The 18,911-nt window shown below is 35.7% G+C and overlaps 2 protein-coding genes across 2 annotated transcripts; one reads left to right on the top strand and one right to left on the bottom strand.

Annotated features, from left to right (window-relative positions):
- Positions 1-7,683: 7,683 nt before the first annotated feature.
- On the top strand, positions 7,684-17,354 carry LOC129791442 (TNF receptor-associated factor 4). Its single transcript, XM_055829620.1, has 4 exons — positions 7,684-9,129; positions 14,008-14,112; positions 14,196-14,357; positions 15,525-17,354. Exons 1-4 carry the CDS (start codon positions 8,914-8,916, stop codon positions 16,452-16,454), a joined length of 1,413 nt encoding a protein of 470 aa, XP_055685595.1. The 5' UTR covers positions 7,684-8,913; the 3' UTR covers positions 16,455-17,354.
- LOC129791443 (probable DNA replication complex GINS protein PSF2) lies at positions 16,751-18,490 on the bottom strand. The gene is made up of 3 exons (XM_055829621.1): positions 17,909-18,490; positions 17,572-17,842; positions 16,751-17,502 (listed from the first exon to the last, which is right to left on the bottom strand). Exons 1-3 carry the CDS (start codon positions 18,151-18,153, stop codon positions 17,401-17,403), a joined length of 618 nt encoding a protein of 205 aa, XP_055685596.1. The 5' UTR covers positions 18,154-18,490; the 3' UTR covers positions 16,751-17,400.
- Between the last annotated feature and the right edge of the window lie 421 nt (positions 18,491-18,911).

The following is an 18,911-nucleotide window of genomic DNA, read 5'->3' as shown; positions in this document are numbered from 1 at the left end:
TTTGAAATCATGAGCACTCCTCGATATAAAATAAAAACAGTCTAGCAATAAATCTTGTGCAAATTAAAAACAATGCCCAAATAAATTAAGAGAATTAGGAAAAAATCGCTCATTCCACTGTAAATTCCAAGAAATTCCATTCCCCAAATCCACTCTACAAATTCAAATTTAGACAGCCTATCGTGCAGTGAAAATCTCGCTTTAAGAGAATTTTTATGACTTGCCTTCTCTGGTGTCACTTCTTAGAAAAATTCCTAGCACTCTGTGGGAGATATGGGGCAATAGGAGCAATTTTGTTAATTTGATTCCCATTTAGCTCCCACGTTGAAATTGATAATTTCTCACGAAGAAAAAAACGAAACAATCACAAATAAATATTCATGGGAGTCGTCATTTTCGGTAATTGATTGAATTGTTGCTCAATCTAAAAGCCATAGATGGGTTGAGATTAAAAATAAAAAAAAAAGAGGAAGCAATTTAGGGGTGACATATGGGATGAAAGCATATGAATTTAGGAGCGATCAACCCCTTTTTGAGAGTTATTAATTTTTCACAGAGAGGCGAAAACCACAATGAGGATGTTGGTTGCTATTCAAAAGGGGAAATGCCATTTCGCTCATATGTGCATACATATAGAGTTAACTTATGTAGGCAAAAATATTCATTTTTACCTAGCTTAAGCCCTAGGAGGAGTGACACTTTTGAATTTTTTTTTACTTATGCAAATTATAAGTTTTTATGAAGTTTGTTACCTAGTGGTTAGTGTAAAGAACAAGCAGCACACAAAGTGCATTAATTATATCAGCGGAGAATATTGAACTTAACGCCTGAGCACGGTTTTATCTCTTGGTTTACGGGGAGAGAGAGACAGGAAATATCATTTTACAGTGAAATACAATTGGGGTTTGTTGCCATTGCTTGAGGAACGAAAGCCATGGAACCGTAGCTTGAAATTCACACCTGCCGATTTTTCGAGAGAGAGAGAGACCCCTCCGCATGAAATTCCAGGCAGTACACAAAGGCGAAAATGATAAAAATATTCCTAACTTACTGAAGTTATGTGTGCAAGAGGGATCGAGCTGAACGCGCGGAGTGTTGGATGTGAAAGAAGGGACGAAGAATGCTCGATGAGCCCTCTTTTGGATGTGGAAGTTGTGTATGTAAGATACCACAAGTCCGGCCAGAGGAAATCGTTGTGAGTGGTTGACATTGCAAGGTCAGCGAGAAGCAGGCAACTTTTCAATATACCGGACATCGTTTTCCTCCGCACGATCTCACGCTGGAATTCTTGTCTTGATCCAGTCTTTGCTTCTTCTTTTTTTTTTGTTCTTCGTTCCTTCTTTTAACCGCCACCCAGCGGTGTACGAATTTGTAGATAGCGTCAAGAGCAAAGTATCTCTTGGAATTGTTTTTCTTTGCACCCAAAAGATAAACAGAAGCGCCCTTTTTTGTATAGTAGTAAAGTTAGGATACCCCAATGTGCCTCATATGTCGACGATGTCGACAATCATTTCAAATGAAGAACGATATTAATTGCCCGAGACGATGGCGAGAAGTGAAACATGGTGAGAGCGTGGGGCAAAAAAGAGCACAAGATCACTGAAAAGAAGCAAAAGAAGGTTAGATGTTGCTCAAGAGTAATTTTCCAAAATTTGAGGAGACAGCAGAGAAAAAAGAAATTGTCTTGAACAATTTGATGGAGTGAGAGAAGACCAGATCGAAAATTATAGGTACAATGAGCTCATTTGATTTTTAGCTTTCACGACTGATTTCTAAATAAAAAGAATTAAAATCTTAGCTCAATTTTTAACGAAAAAAAAACTGTGATCAATTTGGTTTAGCACTTAAACTTATTCATTATGAGGCCTGATAAGCCTGATGAAGACCAAACATCAGCGAAATATTAATTTTAAATAAGATAATATGTAGATCGAATTCGTTGCTTTTAATTATCAATTTAAAACTCCTTTGGATCTAATAAATCAATGATTAGATTTTTTTATCAAGTGAAGATTAATTCAGTAGATAAACTAGCTAAACATGTAGCTTCTTAATTAATAGGTAAAGCGATCATAAATAATTTTTAAAAAATTGAAAAAATAACAGATATTCTTACGGATTCTGTCGGCTTTTAATAAAAAATAGTTATAGTCAAGAATCTGGTCAAAAATCCGTTTTTTTTTTTTCAAATTCTATAGAGTGGCGCATAAGTTAATGCATGATTTAAGGCTGCTTTACATGCAAAATCATGCATTAACTTATGCGCCACCTAGTAGTTTCTACTTAAATCTTAAGCATAAAAAGAATTAAAATAAAAAATTTAATTTAATTTATAAATCCAAAACTTTATTTAAATACTAAATGCTACAATTAATTTCAAATTCAGCGAAAATTATGATTACAGCAATCTGTCCTCATAATTTTCTAACTGATCCCCATTTCCGTCAAGCATTGACTTAGCACCGTATGTATAAAATACCATCAACCGGAGAGAGAAGATGGTCTGGAAAAAAATATGTCAGAGACATTCTCCAAAGTGAGACATCTGAATACCGAAAAAAAGAGATCTTTCTAACATCCAAACGCTATGCGAGGATCAATACGATCGTGAATCCTCAATTACACTTCAAATATTGAAAATTTGAATAGAGCAAACACGATTTTTCTATTAGGTATAACCATTTCACTCGACTCATCATTCTTTGCGATCGTGCAACGACTCTGTTGTACTTTTGGTATGCGCACCTTCTCGCGAGAGAGGTAAAAACCCCAATTAAGATCACCTCTTGCTGTACGATCACGTCGTCATTCACTCCATCACTCTATTCTAATTTCCTCATTATCACAATTGAGAAATTGTGATGAATTTCCCATATTCACACCTCTCTGGGGTTTTGGCGTGAAGAAAAAAAATATTATTTATTACGAAGCTATTAGATTCAACTCCATATATGATCACAATATTAATCAATGTGATCGTCACAAAGACCAAATGGATGATAATCAAATTCATTTTTCCTGCCATTCCCATCGTCTCATGTCGTGTCTTTGCCATAAATTTTAGTGTCGGTATGCTTTCGAGCACACAAGAAATCTCACTCATGGCGCGTAGGTGTCATCTATACGGTATTTCGTAAGCCAAAACATTAGGTCACTTTCATTTAGCTTTGCCATCAGCACAGTCAGCTCGATAGCTCAGGCTTTTTATCCATCCAACAGTGAGACTATTATTTGTCTTTTTTCTGGCGCTTGTGTTCAACATGGAAGGTTGAAGGTAATTTTTTAAAATCAATTACTAACCTCTCGATTGCATCACGATAAAAATATATTAATGATACGCTTTGGGTACATGAAAAAAGGTGATCAAGTGTGAAATATGGGAATCCACACGCTGTGATTTTTGCACATATAAGAAAATCAATAAAAGGTTTTCAATATCAAGCATAATTCAATGTAAGATCGATTATGGAAATTGGATAAGTTTGGAAATGCTTACATTGCACAAGATCGCAAGATCACACGATCACCTTTATGGGTTTAATTGAAAATTGCCATTAATTTCTCTTATTCCATTGCAGCACGAAAGTGCTATAAAATATGATCGATAGTTTATTAATTAATTTGATTAATTAAATGCTACAAATTATTGTTGGATTTTCATAGTTTGAAACGGAAACATCTCTATCGGAGCTATCAACATAAATTCTTGACAAAATCCGCTCTTCCAATTTTGTCGTGATCCAATGATCATTTCTTTGTGGTGCGATCGTGGTGATCTTTTAAGAGGTATGGAAAGAACCTCATTCATATCGTTCTTAATGGTCAGCTCTATGAGAACTCTAAATTGTCATTTTTGGTAGCGGAGTAATTAAATGTGTTCAACAAAATTATTCCAATATGGAAATTATGCAAAAAAAAAGCGATCGTGTGTGATCGTATGAATGAAAAATATGCCAAGCGGAGAACATTGGAGAGAAACAGAGTGACCACAAAGAAAATGAACGAGAGTTTTTGGTGTATTAAACACACCTGCCGCAATTTACATGTTTCCAAAGGAAGGAGCATAAAAAAAAAGTCATAAGTTATGTACCTTTCATTTATTTACTGGTTTTCTGCACAAAAATTGCCATCCAATTGGAGAGGGGTGTTCGATGGCAACAATAACATTTTTTCATTGATGGTGTATTATGTATATACACACACCTTTTAGCTACCCGCGTCCGTTGGCCATTTAGTCATCGATGGATGGTGCAAAAATTTATATTCAGGAATAAGAAACTCACAGCGAAAACCTGGGAAGGAATTCACTAAACAACAAAACGAGTATTACAAAAGAATCTTGCCCCACGGAGATATTGCCCCTCAAGATGCGGATGCCTTTTCATGTGAGAATACAAAATGGACAGGTAAGAACACAATCAGGATGACTCAGTCACGATCACTTCTTGTCGAAGCATGTTCATACCTGTTGAAATCACGAATACCATTCTCAACTGCACGTTAAAATCCACCTCTGTGCAAAGGTATATGTTGGATGTTTAATCAGTGTGTGTCCACACGATCACCTTTTTCTCATAAGGTAACCGACTCGCGATCGCGAGATTAAGTAATGCAGAACGATCAATGACTCCTAGGCTCCAACCATGTAGTCTCAGGCGGATTCTCACCGCCCAGAGAAATTCCATTAGTGACATTTTTCCTTTAAAAATAAATTTAAAAAGAAAAGAAAAACCCTCCTCGGTCTTGCACACACCAAATTAATTTATGCTTCCCAACTCATGTAATTTTAGTAGGGCAGAGAGAATAACATGTACCTACTACAACATAAAATTGACATAGTCATTTGGGTTGTTATAAATTAAAATTGATCACTATGAAAGTCTTTTATTCAGTGATTTTCGGTCACCCAATTACCCGTGGTAAGAGAAATAAATTGAAAAGTAAAACAACAAAAATATATTAATTAGAAAAGATATCATGGTAAGTTTAGGCGATCATAAACGCCCTAGAAAAAAAATTAATGTTCTCTAAAGCATTGAAAAAACGAAATCAAGAATGTTATACGGATCTGGCGTGTATATATGTATAGACAAAATGTCGAATATAATCTAATTTATAAGATCTATGAGGGGCAAATCATTATGTTAGTTAATATCGCTTTTTAAACTTCTCTGTTCTTTATTCCTATTTTCTTTTAAAGATTAAGTTGAGATTTTAATCAATTTATAGGTGAATTCATGCAACTGTCATTTGAATCAAAAGTTAGATCTCTAAATTTTAGTTTTTTTAAACCGAGATTAGGTTTTTCAAGTTCTTTACATTGTGCCTAGATTTTTTAGGGTTAAGCTTAAGTTTATGGAATGAAGCTAAAGTTCTTTAATCTCGTTTTAAGCTCCTAAGGCTAGGCCTAAGTTTTTAAAAGCTAGGCCCTAGTTTTCTTTTCAACACACTTTTAAGATTTTAGAAAAAGAAAAAACTTAGGCCTAGCTTAGAAAACTTATCCTAACTCAAAGAATGAAGCCTTGCTTAAAAAACTTTAAGCCGGACTTATTAGGGTTTTGAAAACTTAACTCTATTAGCTTAAAATCAACAAGACTTTGTATTCTCTTAAATTTTTATTACTTTTCTTGCTTCATTCTTTACAGATCCATTTAAATTGGTATAGGTACTTTGATCCTCTTCAATTCATTTAATGCATTTTTTGGATTCTCTATCAACCTTCGCGCTATAAGACGAACACGACTTTCGCGTTATGACCTGCCTTCTTGAGCAACAGTGCAACACCAACATATTGTACATAAGTCTCTCTCTCACCATTGTGGCCTTCTTCGACCTTGCTTTTCTCCTTCTCTTACCCACATTGTTTCATTCACTCCACCAGATCGCGATCGGTGCGAGTGGAAGGAATGGCACCAAGCGGAGAGGCATCGCGCGAGAAAGCCCCGTCCAAGACATTTCCTCTGGTGAACGAATGCAAAATTCTTTTGTTGCTTGACTTTTTTTTTGCATCGGGGCAAAATGGGCAAACGATGAAGAAATATAGAGCCGGTTCTTGTGGAGTTGTCTCAAAATGTGCATACATACATATGTACATATCTATTGCATATTATGCTATCTTTCTCTCTTTCTCCGTATTATTCTTAAATCAGCAAGACAAAAAAATCCGTTAATTCTTGTACTGTTAGCCAAATGAGTGAGAATATATATAGAAAACATGGTATATAAATCTGTGATGAGAAGTTATTTTTTTGCCCTCCTCCTTCATCTCTCAAAAGCAAATCCACTCGCGATAAAAATATTTATGTTCTGTGCAGGCAAAGGGGGCAAATTAACATGAACATTTCTCCAGTATTATGCTTTTGAAGTCTCAATTTAATGCTCAGAAAACACTCCATAGATCGTTGAAGAAAATGGTATTATTTGACTTATTGAGATCTTTGATGGTACATCTCATTCTCCAGAGTCATGAATTTTTCTCGACCAATGATCTCTTGCCGGAGCGATGGAAAAGTATCATCTCTGTGGAGAAAGAAGACTTACAAAGTCTCTAGAAATTGCCATAAGTAAATATATGTAGGTATGTAATGCTGTGCTGTTCTGAGTGTATGTGCAATGATGGGCTTTTGTGGCACAAATTCGATACATAGCATTCAATAAATATCGTGTTTCAGGCAACATCTGTCTTCTTTCCGTCCATCCTTCAAAACTCGTATTATGTATAGTGTCTACCCCCATGCATTTTGCCACATTTAACAACAGAAAAAAATGTATATAGTCGATACGAACTATCCCCGCATTCCAACCAGAAAAATTACAAACTTCCTCCGAGAAACCCTCCCATTGTTCAAGCTACTCTTCTTCCGTCGAAAAATGCGAGAGATCCTTCGCAACATGTTATCTCCACAACACCACGAAATTTCTCTCTCTCTATCAACATGATATTATGTTTTTCATTGCTCGAACGTAACGAGATAAATATTTTTTAGTGGTTAAGATTCTGAGAAGATGAAAGAAAAAAACCAGCATTTCCTGCAGAGATCGAGAGAGAGATAACTTCAAGTCCTTATTTCTTAAAAGAGACATTTTTCTCCTTCACCCATTAATCTACTAGAAAATCGTGAATCACACACAATCATCATTTCTTTGCTCTCACACTGAGAATACAAATTCAATTCCTTCAGCAAAATACTAATAAAATATAATATGTAGTTGCAAACAGAGACCAACTGGGAGGCAGATGTATTTATCCAAAATGAATGTATGATGCAACATAAGGAGTTTATGATGTAAATTAATCACACATAATTTTTCTTTACAAGGATGTGGACATCATTTTTGAATTGGAACCTGTTATGCAAAATTTGATTGTGATTGAGGGTAAACAGTTTAAGGTAAAATTTCAATTAGAAGTTTTTTTTTAAAGAATAGAGTATCAGTAAAATTTCAAAACAGCACTTCTTAAAGTAACTTTAAAAATTCAAGAAGCAAATCCTTAAAAAATTGCAGTTTGATCATACTATGGTGTTCTAAAACCGAAACGGCGCTGGAAAACGTCAAAATGCTCGTTTTCTCTTTATTTTACTGCCTCTAATGAAAAATTTCATTAAAATTCAATACTAAGCCGGCTTAGTCTTTATTAGTTAAGCAATATCCGATTTCTTAGACCAATTCTTAAAACTTCTAAGGTTTATAGTTTACGTCCTGTTTGAATTAAATTTGATTGTTTTTTTAAAATAATTTTTAATAAATTTCGCTGCTGAAGTTTAAAAAAAAATCATCTAAAAATTTATTTAGTCGTGATACAGACCTAATTACCAAACCTCATCTCCTGATCTAAAGAAGTTAGTCTAATTCGAAAAAATTAAACCAAGATTTAAAAAATCTAGCTCAAAAACCTTTAAATTTTTCTTATAAAACTTTAGTGTAATTTACGAATTCTTAAGCCTGACTTAGGTAACTTAGCGGGTCTTATTTTTTGAATTTTTCCCAATATCTTCATCTATAGGTTTCAAAACATTAAGGATTAAATAAAAATTAAATAAGTAAAAAGGTTCATTAAGAAAATTGATACAATAGGGCTTTCAATAAATTTTACAGGAGTCTTAAATAAAATTTCTCAGGGACTCTGTGACTTTGTCAAGTACCTAAAACACTTTCTTTCAGCTAGCTAAGTACCTCTTGGCCAATGTTATTTTTAAAAATATTCGCTAAGGACCTTAGAGGTCCTTCTGTGTGCGAAAAACCCAAAGAAAACAAACAATAAAAACAATCGCCAAACATACTGCATAAAGTACATTTTCAAGTTTTCCAAGAAAATCACTCTCTCGAAGTGCCTCTAATTGCCACAGCAAGGAATCTACTAAACTGCCAACACGTGTTCCTGGAGAGAACCCTTGTGAGACGCAAAGACTGACCAAGTCAAGAGGATTTCGGGTAGAAGGGGATGTTAGGAAAATATGTTATTCCAAAAATAGGCAAGTCCTCCCAATTCGTCACTGCATGGAATATACAAGCTACTTCTTCCCCTCTTCAAACGAGTTAACCACTGCTTCACAGTTGAACCTCGCGCTGAGCCCACAGTCACGGGAAGAAAATCAGTTGCTTCTGAAACATTCACCAGTGAAGACGCACCGGAGCAAGAGAGAAAACATAGAAGAAGAATTCTCAAAAGTGAATAAGAAAAGCACTTGAAGGTATAATTTCGTGTCAATTGGTGAGAGATTATACCGCGGAGTGTCGTCAAGGAATTCCAGTGAAGTTTTTTTTTCTTGTCGTATTAAGAAGAGTGGGACTGTGCCAGAAGGCTAGAAGAGAATATTAGTTTCGTTTTTTTTTCTCATTCATCCAACAAAGTCTTTAAGAGTTGTTTGGAATTTTTTTTGAGATAGGAAAAGTAAATAAAGTGTTGAAAAAATGGTACGAAGTCTTTCGCAGTGGACAAAAACACTGAGTTTCCCAGCACGAATTTCACCAAATAGAAATTCCAAAGAGTGCAACGTGAACGTTCATCCAATTACATTGCCACCACCCACGCCACCACGTAAATCACAGGCTAACCATCAGCAGCAATCATCGCAGGAGTCCCCATCACCACAGCCAAATGTACCAATAACAGAAATTAGCCAAATTGTAAGTTCATGGGAGAGTCTGCACGATATCTATTGGTTTTTCTTTTTTATTCTTCAAACTCTTTGCAATTATCTCAAAAGGGGGGCTCTCTATCTTGTTCTTGTTGTACATAGAGCCATGCTATTACATAAATTCAAGCATAACCTTCTGTGCTTTATTACTGAACTTCTTCATGAATTTGCATAGGGGAGTAAGGAAAATTGCAAAATTCTTAGTCACAATCAGGTTTCACTCTGTGAGGTTTTTGGCCCACGATACAACGCGCAGAAATGATTCTCCAGGTGAAAAAAAATCCACATTTTCGCCACAACTCAGAGATTTTGCATATTCGCGAAAAAAAAGAGTGGATACAACACTGTGCAAATTAATGGTGAGATTTGTCCACTTGCCTACGACTTTTATATAATAATTATTATTGCTAGAGCAAACCATTTTCTCGTCTATTTCTTCTTGCACACCCATTATCGATGGACGGTGTGTATGCAAGAAAATTACAAATATTCCCACGGATTTATCGACCAGTGAATGGGTGTGTATAAGTGACTTAATCTTACCATCACTGGGGCCAAATCAAATACAAGTTTCTATTTAAGATTGGCCGTTCTTTTCTCCCCTTCGACATGCCTTCAATTCGAAAGACAGTCTTATACGTGAAATGATGTTGCTCTTTAATGTTAACATGGGGAAGAAAAAGTATAACATTGTGGCGGATTCTGTTAAGAATCTCTTATTTTCTGGCAATTCCTTAAAGTCTAATAAAAATTTAAAGATTTTGACAATTTGGCTTCTTTTCATAAACCGTGTTTTGAGATGAAAATTACTTATTCAGGACCTTTTAAAAACCTTTTTGACTGTTTTTTGGACTAACAAATCTTTTTTTCTTCTTTTATGGATCCTAACAACAACTTTTAAGTTGTAAGAATATAGAAGAAAAGATTTTTGACAGAATCGATCCCAATATTTTAAAGAAATACATAATGAACAAATAGAAAATATTACAGCAAATGAATAATTTCTTCAATCTATCTTAAAACGCCAATAAAATTGTCTTTTGCAAAATAAATCAAAAATCAATTGTATCAAATAATTTAAAAGATGAGAAAATATTTCTTGAACTGTTCTGTTGGATGTGCTCTTTTGCTCCGCGCGATGTTATATTGCAGAGTCAATGGGTGAGCACATGCGGTGTAGCATTTCCAATATGAAAGAGTGCTATATGTTTTGAAATTGTCCAACAGCATAAATTGGACACTATATCGAAAACTTCCTCGTTACAAATTGTATCAGCAAAATAAATTTTTCTTGAAAACTAATCTCCCTCGAAATTGATAGTGAAAGGGAAATGAAGGAAAAAACATAACGACCACAAAAGCTTAACAACAATCTTCTCTTTGGTCACACAAGCACCACCAGCACGAAAAAAAAACAAACCAGACAGGCATAGAGAATATTTCAATTGCCGGATATGATTCGTTTTTTTTCTGCCTCTCTTAACAGTGAGCGGCCACTCTTTTAATTCACTGACAATTAATGAGAGAAACATGAATGAAAAATTCTTTCGATGGTTCACTTCTTGATGAGACACATTGCGTGGAAAAGCAGAGAAATCTCTCGTGAGGGATTCCTTTCATTTTCGCTACATAAATGGCTATTTTTTGCCTTTTTCTTATAATTCTTGAAGAAACGTTTTTTTATGGGGATTTGAGAAGTCTGTAAAAACAAGCTAAAATGACCATAAAGTTGATCTCTTGGAGATTTGTACTTTTAGAAAATCAATAACTTGTAAATTACTAAAAGCCACACGACGTGGGAAAACTCGTTGGTGAAGTTTAATTATCTCACATGCCCAGAGAGCCTAATTATTTTCTTTTCGCAAAAAAGGCCACAGCACCGCATTCCGAGCGAGATCATAAAATGTTTCAAGAAGTACCCAAAAAAAAATCTTCAAACATTGCAAATTGAACCTACACACACGTTCAAAATGCCCAAAAAGAGTTTACTGGTCAAGCGGAAAAGTGAAAATTTGAATACCAAATGTATACTCTCCTATAGAGCTCAAAGGTTTCTTGAGGTCAATTTCCATCCAAATCACCCTTGAACCATTTCATCCAATAATAATTTTCTCACAATTATCTCTCAGCACTTTTAATCACTCGCAATACCTTCACATACGTATGGCTTTTGATTGGCTAAGCTGGGGCCAAATATCCCAAAGAGAGAAGAATCTCATTCTTCAAAGCATTTCATGGCTATTTATCAAATTTTATTGCACTTTTGCTCATAAGAGAAAAATTATTACTTAGATATAGATTAATTGAGGATTAATTTAAGAAAGAATGCTATATTCCGTTTTTCTCCTTTGTGTTCTCCACAACATCAAAATACCTTTAGCGAACAAAAATAGAGAGAGAGGGAGGAAGAAAACGAAGAGGAGCAAAGAAAGAAAAATAAAGCTCGAATACGTGTGAAAGATGATTGAGGAGGAAGTTGAGAATTTCACACAGAAATACCTGAAATGTATGGCAATCAATGATTCAAAGTGATAGATCACGAAGTGAATACTTATGTATATATTTTTTGGAAAATTTAATTACCACGCCGCACTGTTTAAAGTTTACCGAGAAATTTCACAAAGAAATTGAACTAGAAAAAACTACATTTTACATTAAAAATATTTATTCAGCAATTTGATCGTCGCACCAGGAAAAATATTCCAAATTGTGGGAAAAGTTTATTGTATGGTAAATAGTGGAAGTATTTTGTGCAAATAGTGTGGTTGTTATTTTCTTTTTTATAACGAATCACAAAAAAAGCATATGGAATAAAAATCTCGCACGTTCCCTTGCAAAAATAACCACATAAAATAAAAATAATGAGTCGGGCACGTTTTTAGGGGACAGATATATTTTCTTGGGGTGAAATGAATATTGTTTAGAAAATTTCTGAATCATACTATTGAGATTCAATCGCGTGTGACTAAAAGATAACAAAATGAGCAGGAAGGGGAGTGTTTTGGAAGTACATATTGTACCAAAACATAATGGGCAGGGTGGGTAGGGTGGCGAAATTAAATAAAAAGGGATAAAAAAATAATTTAAGCAGTGTAAATAGAGGGATTTTCCTCGGAAAAAAATAAAATGAAAACCTCAATCCCTTTTTTAACGCAATTTTTCAATTTTTATACACATTTTATTCTCTCGAAGCACGTGATTTATTATTTCTTTGGAAATTATTTGGAAAGCAAGCTCTATCGTTGAAAACTTTTAATAAACGTTGGTGCGAGGTCAGATGCAGAATAGGTCAAATAAATAATTTGCAAATTAAATTTCTAATTAAATTACGTTGTACGAGGGCTAGACTGTTAGTTTTCTCACAATTAATTAATTTCCAGACATTTAAAAAATCTTTATGTAAATTCTAGGCATCAATATGTGTTGGTTTTTTTCCCTTTGATTAAGCAAATTGATGGCGAATTCAGAATAAAAGCAACATGAAAGGAGATTACCTGATATTGTATTGAAAAACTCCTCATTCGAAGAAACAATCGAGATATACGAAATTGGTAGATCAAAATAAGAGTAAAATTAAATGAAAAAAAATTTTTTTTCTTCTTCCACTGGAATTAGCTGGAAAAAGTCGGAAAAGATTTGCCTAAAAATGTATAAACCAAAGTAGTGACGTCATTGTTTGCATTTCTATACAAATCTTTTTCCGACTTCACCAGGAAAAATTGAATACTGCTCATAAGATTATTTTAGAAAGTCTGTTTTGCAAATTTCTTATTATTTTCTGCATTTTCTACAAGATTACATCTTGATTATTTTGTCAAATGAAAAGTTGTCTTATATACAAAGACATGTAAACTCCTTGAAAGCAAGAACAAGTAACAATAAGAAGATCTTCAAGTAGACAAAGAAAAAAATTACCTCAGACAGTATAATAGTTTTTACAGCTACAAAAAAGAATAAAATAAAATAAAATTGGTCAGAAAGAGAACTTAAAAGTAGAGCAATAAAGCATCAAATTGAATCGATTTTTTGTGTGAAACAAATCTGCAAGGTAATTCAGGAAATTTCATTGAGTATATTGAGCGGCACAATGAATTCCCCATAAACCCATTGAGTAAATAGCCAAAGAAATAAAGTTCTAATGGATAAATGAAAACTTTTTTTTTGGGGTCAAAAATGATTACTCAATTTTCTACTCAAAAATGATGGAAACCGTTCTGTTCCCGTTCCCAAAACTTTGGAGTTTTTCTATCAGCAGTGGCGATAAAATCAATAATGTTGGTCATATTTGTCGTAAGAAAAAAAATAAATATGACATGACGGAAGACTTTCTTACCACCGAGTAGATTTAAGTTTGATAAAAAAGAAACATCTTTTTTCACATCACAAAGCCTAATTATGCCGAAATGGAGATGGTGTAATAAATATTGTGGGTAAACAAGATAATCGAGAAGAATATCAAATTGTCGGGAGAACTTCAATGGTCGGTGGGGTGATCCGGCTTACAAGATCATTTTTTGAATGGGTTTTTGGTTGAAGAATGACTCTGTGTGAGAACTGAGAATGGGCGTCTTGCATCTTGCCAAAAAAAATCTCTGAATAAATAGAAAGACAAAAAATGACGATCGTTGTCATCAAACAAACACAACGCAGCAATTGTGAATCATTCAAAATATTGAAATGTCTCAATAAAGAGCGATTAGGCAAATTGGTATGCTTTGGGAAGCCATTCAATTGAGAGTTTGAAGAATAAGAAAAAAAAAGTCCAGATATGTCACCCTGGGGAATCTCTCGGGGCGGTGTGATTCATGCACTGCACACACATCAAAGTGTGACTAACCAAGTGGGACCTTTGACGCTTTCTTCACAGATCTATCCCGATCCCGATTCCGAGAAGGCAATCATGGGCTCCCTGGTGTTTTGCATTCACCACAAGCAGGGCTGCAAGTGGTCGGATGAGCTGAGGAAATTGAAGGTAACAACACCGTCCGTCCCCTTATCTCTAGGGCCAGAAAGTTTGGCACCGAAAATTCATTGCGTGTGTTCCTTCTGTTGCAGGCACATCTGAATACATGCAAGCACGACGCCGCCCGATGCCCAAATAAGTGTGGCTCCCAAATTCCTCGTATCATGATGGCAGATCACCTGGCCTTCACCTGCATCCAACGGCGAGCTGTGTGTGAGTTCTGTAATGTTGAATTCACCGGACAGGGCCTCGAGGTGGGTGTCGTACTTCTTTTTTTTCTCCTAATTCACTTTGTATTGTCTAAACTATTTGCACGTCCAATGTTATTTGAGCGATAGTGATTTTAATCTCTTCAAATTAAGCAACATTGAATTACATCATTTTGCTCATATAAAATATAACATGACATTGTTAATTGCATTAAAACATTCAATTTTTCTTTAGTTTTTTTTGTGTGTTATGCAAATTCCATTTTTTGCGAATTTTACAAAAATATTAAGACTAAACTGATTGAACTAAAAGGAGTTTATTCAAGGATGTATGGAAAAATCACTATTCGTAGAATGATTTGAACACAGTTAATCTTATAGAGGATCAAAACAGAATAAGAAATTGTCAAAGAATCTTCCCATTTTCCATTGGGATTACCTGGAAAAAACTGCCAAAGATTTTATTAAAAAATGCAAAGAATTACGTAACTTTAGCGGTTTTTTTTTATTCTTTTTCAATGCATCAAAGAATATTTTCTGATATTTTAATACTTTGTGCATTTAAAGAGACTAAAAATCACGAAAGTGACGTCATTGTTTACAATTTTAAGCAAATGGTTATTGTTTTCTTTTTTGATCACTAGGAGAAATTTGTTAGAAAAATTATTATGTTTTTTGTTGGAAGTTCCGTTTCTGTAGAAAATACCCAATTTATGGAAAAAAAGATTTATTTATTTTGATTCACTCGATTTTTTTAAAGTATTCAAAATCAAAGATTAAAATTTGTTATCAAAATGATACCATTCTTTCAAGCTTTTTTACATTTTCGTTAATTCTTTAAAAAATCTACTTAACCGATTTTGATGAAAACTTGTGGAAATAGTCTTGATAAAACCCATATAAAACAAAGAAAATTAAGAAAATAGCTTTGCTCGTATCGTATTAATTTTCTTCTGCTTATAATTTTGAGGAAATTCAATTCAAGATATCTTAGTAAGTGCATGGAATGAAAATTCCTGATTGATTACTAAAGATTTCTTTGGTCAAGCACTATCATTTCTGGAAGTTAAAAGCTTCCAACTGTGCTTAGATTTTCCCACACATCATTGAATAAACTCCTTTAAAAAACGTTTCTATAGATAAAAATGCAATGAAAATTCACAAGAAAATCTTTAATTTTAAATAAAAAGTATTCCTTTTTATTGCTCACAGGAACACACGGGCACATGCAGCCAGGAACCAATCTACTGCGAAGCCAAATGCGGAGCACGTGTCCTCCGTGGGCGAATGTCCATCCACCGAGTTAAGGACTGTGCCAAGAGAATGCGGCGTTGTGTGCACTGCAATAGGGAGTTCTCCGCAGACACCCTGTCAGCCCATGGAGCTTCGTGTCCCCGTAGTCCCCTCCCATGCCCACAGCGATGTGACATGGGCCCCATTCCGCGTTCCGAGATCGATAACCATCTGCGCGAGGAATGCAAAGCCCTCACAATTCCATGCACCTTCCGCGATGCCGGGTGCTCCTTCAAGGGCCCACGGCATCTGCTTGAGAATCACATTGAGAGCAACATTGGTTCCCACCTGTCGCTAATGGTATCCCTGGCGAGTCGGCAGGAGAAGCAAATTCAGGTGCTGAAGAACACCGTCTCGAAGCTCAGTACAAACTACACAGGCACACTCCTATGGAAAGTGACTGATTGGGCAGCAAAGATGGTTGAGGCAAAGAGCAAGGATGGGCTGGAACTCATCTCACCACCATTCTACACAAGCCAGTATGGGTACAAACTGCAAGCATCGATGTTCCTCAATGGCAATGGCCCTGGGGAAGGCACACATGTCTCTGTGTACATCAAGGTGCTCCCCGGGGAGTACGATGCCCTCCTCAAGTGGCCCTTTGGACACTCCATCACATTCACACTATTCGAACAGGGATGCAGTGGGAGTCAGGGAGGTGTAGCTGAATCTTTCGTCCCCGATCCAACGTGGGAGAACTTCCAGCGTCCTTCCATGGAACCCGACACCCTTGGATTTGGCTTTCCGCGCTTCATTTCACACGAACTTCTCACCCGACGACCCTTTGTCAAGGACGACACCATCTTCCTACGCGTCAAAGTGGATCCTAGCAAAATTGTGGCTGTCTAGATAGAACACACTCACAACATCCCCGAGAGATTGTAAATACTATGTATTTTATCCCACATCTCATGAAAAAGCTTATGTACTTTGAATTGTAAGATGCATTTACTAGAGCGTAAGGAAAGGAAATTAGTACGAGAGTTGGAGAGGATCAGACGGCACATTGTGGCAAAGATTGAGAAGTTTTTTTTGATACGATCTCACCCCACGCATTAGTTTTTATTTCTTATTAGCTTTTGTAATGATAAAATTTGAATTTTTAGAATAAAAAATGGGTTCAAAAGAAAATAAAAAAGGAAAAATTAACTTTAGAATTATTATATTATTCTTGAGCTTACAATGTACAATTTTAATTTAATTTCCTTAATCTATTATCCTAAAAATAGATTGCTGCTATCTGGACAATCTCCAACTCTGTAACCAAGATAAATGTAATCCCTGTATAGACCAGTAAGACGATTAATTGTGTCCATAAGTGCGCAAATTATGGTACATTAATTACCGAACGCATTAACGATTTTATATTTTCTTCTTAAGCATCGAAATTTCTTGATTTTAACTCTTTTTTGTGTGACTTTTTAATCGTTTTTCTTTTGCTGGAAATAAACCAAAGTGTTTGGCGGACTTTGCGTTGAGAGATTTCTAGGGAACTAACTCTAAGAATCATTTGCAAAGTCCACAAAATCAGTTCGACAACGAGTCATTAATGTTAGATTTTGTGTAAATAACAACAGGCGAGAGACTAAAATGCAAGACAATCTTCTAATCTCTCTTAATCTTTAAATTCCATTTTTTTCTTTTCGTGTAACTTTTGTGTGTAATCTCCGCGTGGGAGAAAGGTTTTTATTCTTCTTTAGAGAGTAAGAAAAAAAATGTGGAAAATAAATTTGAAGTGAAATTTCTGTAGTTGATGATCTTTTGCTGCACTTACGGGTTTGGATCTTTTTCTTCTTCATGAATGATGAGACGTTGAATTCAAGTGCTGCATTGAGGAGGAGGTATTTCTTGAAGTTCTGCTGGTGTGACTGGCATTGTAGGCGGCTTGTTCGGCTCCCTGAAATTCACAGAGAAACATTTCGTTTATCCCACGTTTGCGGGCAGACAAAATTAATCATTTCATCACCTTTTTGAGGCGACTCAGGAAATCCAGCGCATGTGGAAACAGCGGAGTCCACGTGTGAATTTCCATACTCGTCAAATTGTCCAATTTTATCCTCTGCTCCTCCCCACGAATGAAAGTATCCATAAAGGAACGAAATTTGGAACTCCTTATATCATAGATATCCTTGATTAGTGTCCGGATCTCAAAGGATTGCGGGATATCCTCAGCAGCCACGGAAAAAATCAATTTTGCCACTGGCATGTAGTGTGGGCAGGGCATTTTCATGAAATTCCTGCAAAAACACAGAAAATATTTAACTAAAATCAACGCAGAAAGGATGTTTAATCCTTCTTCTCACGTTTGCCTCGTTTCCTGCTCCTTCAACTCCTCCAGACTGTCCACATTCATCCAATCCGGAACAACGAAACGACACCGCTGCTGCTTCTTGAGGTGCAAACCTAACCACAAAGGCACTTTGACCGGCAAACCTGCCCGAAAAGGGCCAATACTCCCCGAAATTAGGTGAATTGCATCACATGTGAAGTTGGGAATGCAGCCCAGGATGGTATTTTCACTGAGAAACTCAATTTCCGATGGTTCCATTTGGGGGAAAATTGAGAAAATCACAAGACAATAGAGTAGAACACAACAAAAATCAGCTGAGATGTAAAATTGCGCCAAAATTGTCCCTTCAACCAAAAATTCTGCAGTCAGCAATCCCTTCTGTGTGCCATCAGCGCCAAATGTTGGAATACGGTTTAATATGCAACTAACTTTTACGTTTTTAGCAATTTTTTCGTATTTTCCGGGCGTTTTTCCCGTCCGGGTGCGGGTTTTGGGGTGTCGGAAGCGACGCCGCGTCGTTTGGCATCAAAAACGGTGAAAATTCAAGTTTATTTAATTTTTTTAATTTTGAAGAAAAAAGTGCGAGTGAGACAGAGAGTGTAATGAAACTTCGCGATGTCTCGCTCCCACACTGTCAAATTTGCTGTGTGAGTGAGACACATTGCTGCAAAATCATCGCTTTCTCTTGCTCACATTTTTTGTTTTTCACGATTCTCTCGCATTTTCCGGCGAATTTTCCATCCGGGTGTGGTTTTTCGAGCGTAGGAGGCGACGTCGCGTCGTTTGGCATCAAAAACGCAGAAAATTCAAATTTTGCCGAAAAAAAATTTTTCCCAGAGTGTAAAAAGCCAAAAAATGAAATAGCAACAGCAACAGTCCCTCTCGCTCGCACATCGTCTACTACATTAGCACATGCCGTATGTGTGCTACATGGTTACAATTCAAGCTGATTTAGGCGACGATTTTAATTAAAAATTAAGAAAAATCGAAAAAATTACAAAAAAAATTGTTTTTAA

The sequence above is a fragment of the Lutzomyia longipalpis genome, chromosome 2, assembly GCF_024334085.1.
Source record: "Lutzomyia longipalpis isolate SR_M1_2022 chromosome 2, ASM2433408v1".
In the NCBI taxonomy this organism is placed as follows: Eukaryota; Metazoa; Arthropoda; class Insecta; order Diptera; family Psychodidae; genus Lutzomyia; species Lutzomyia longipalpis.
This window is presented reverse-complemented; position numbering and strand designations above follow the sequence as displayed.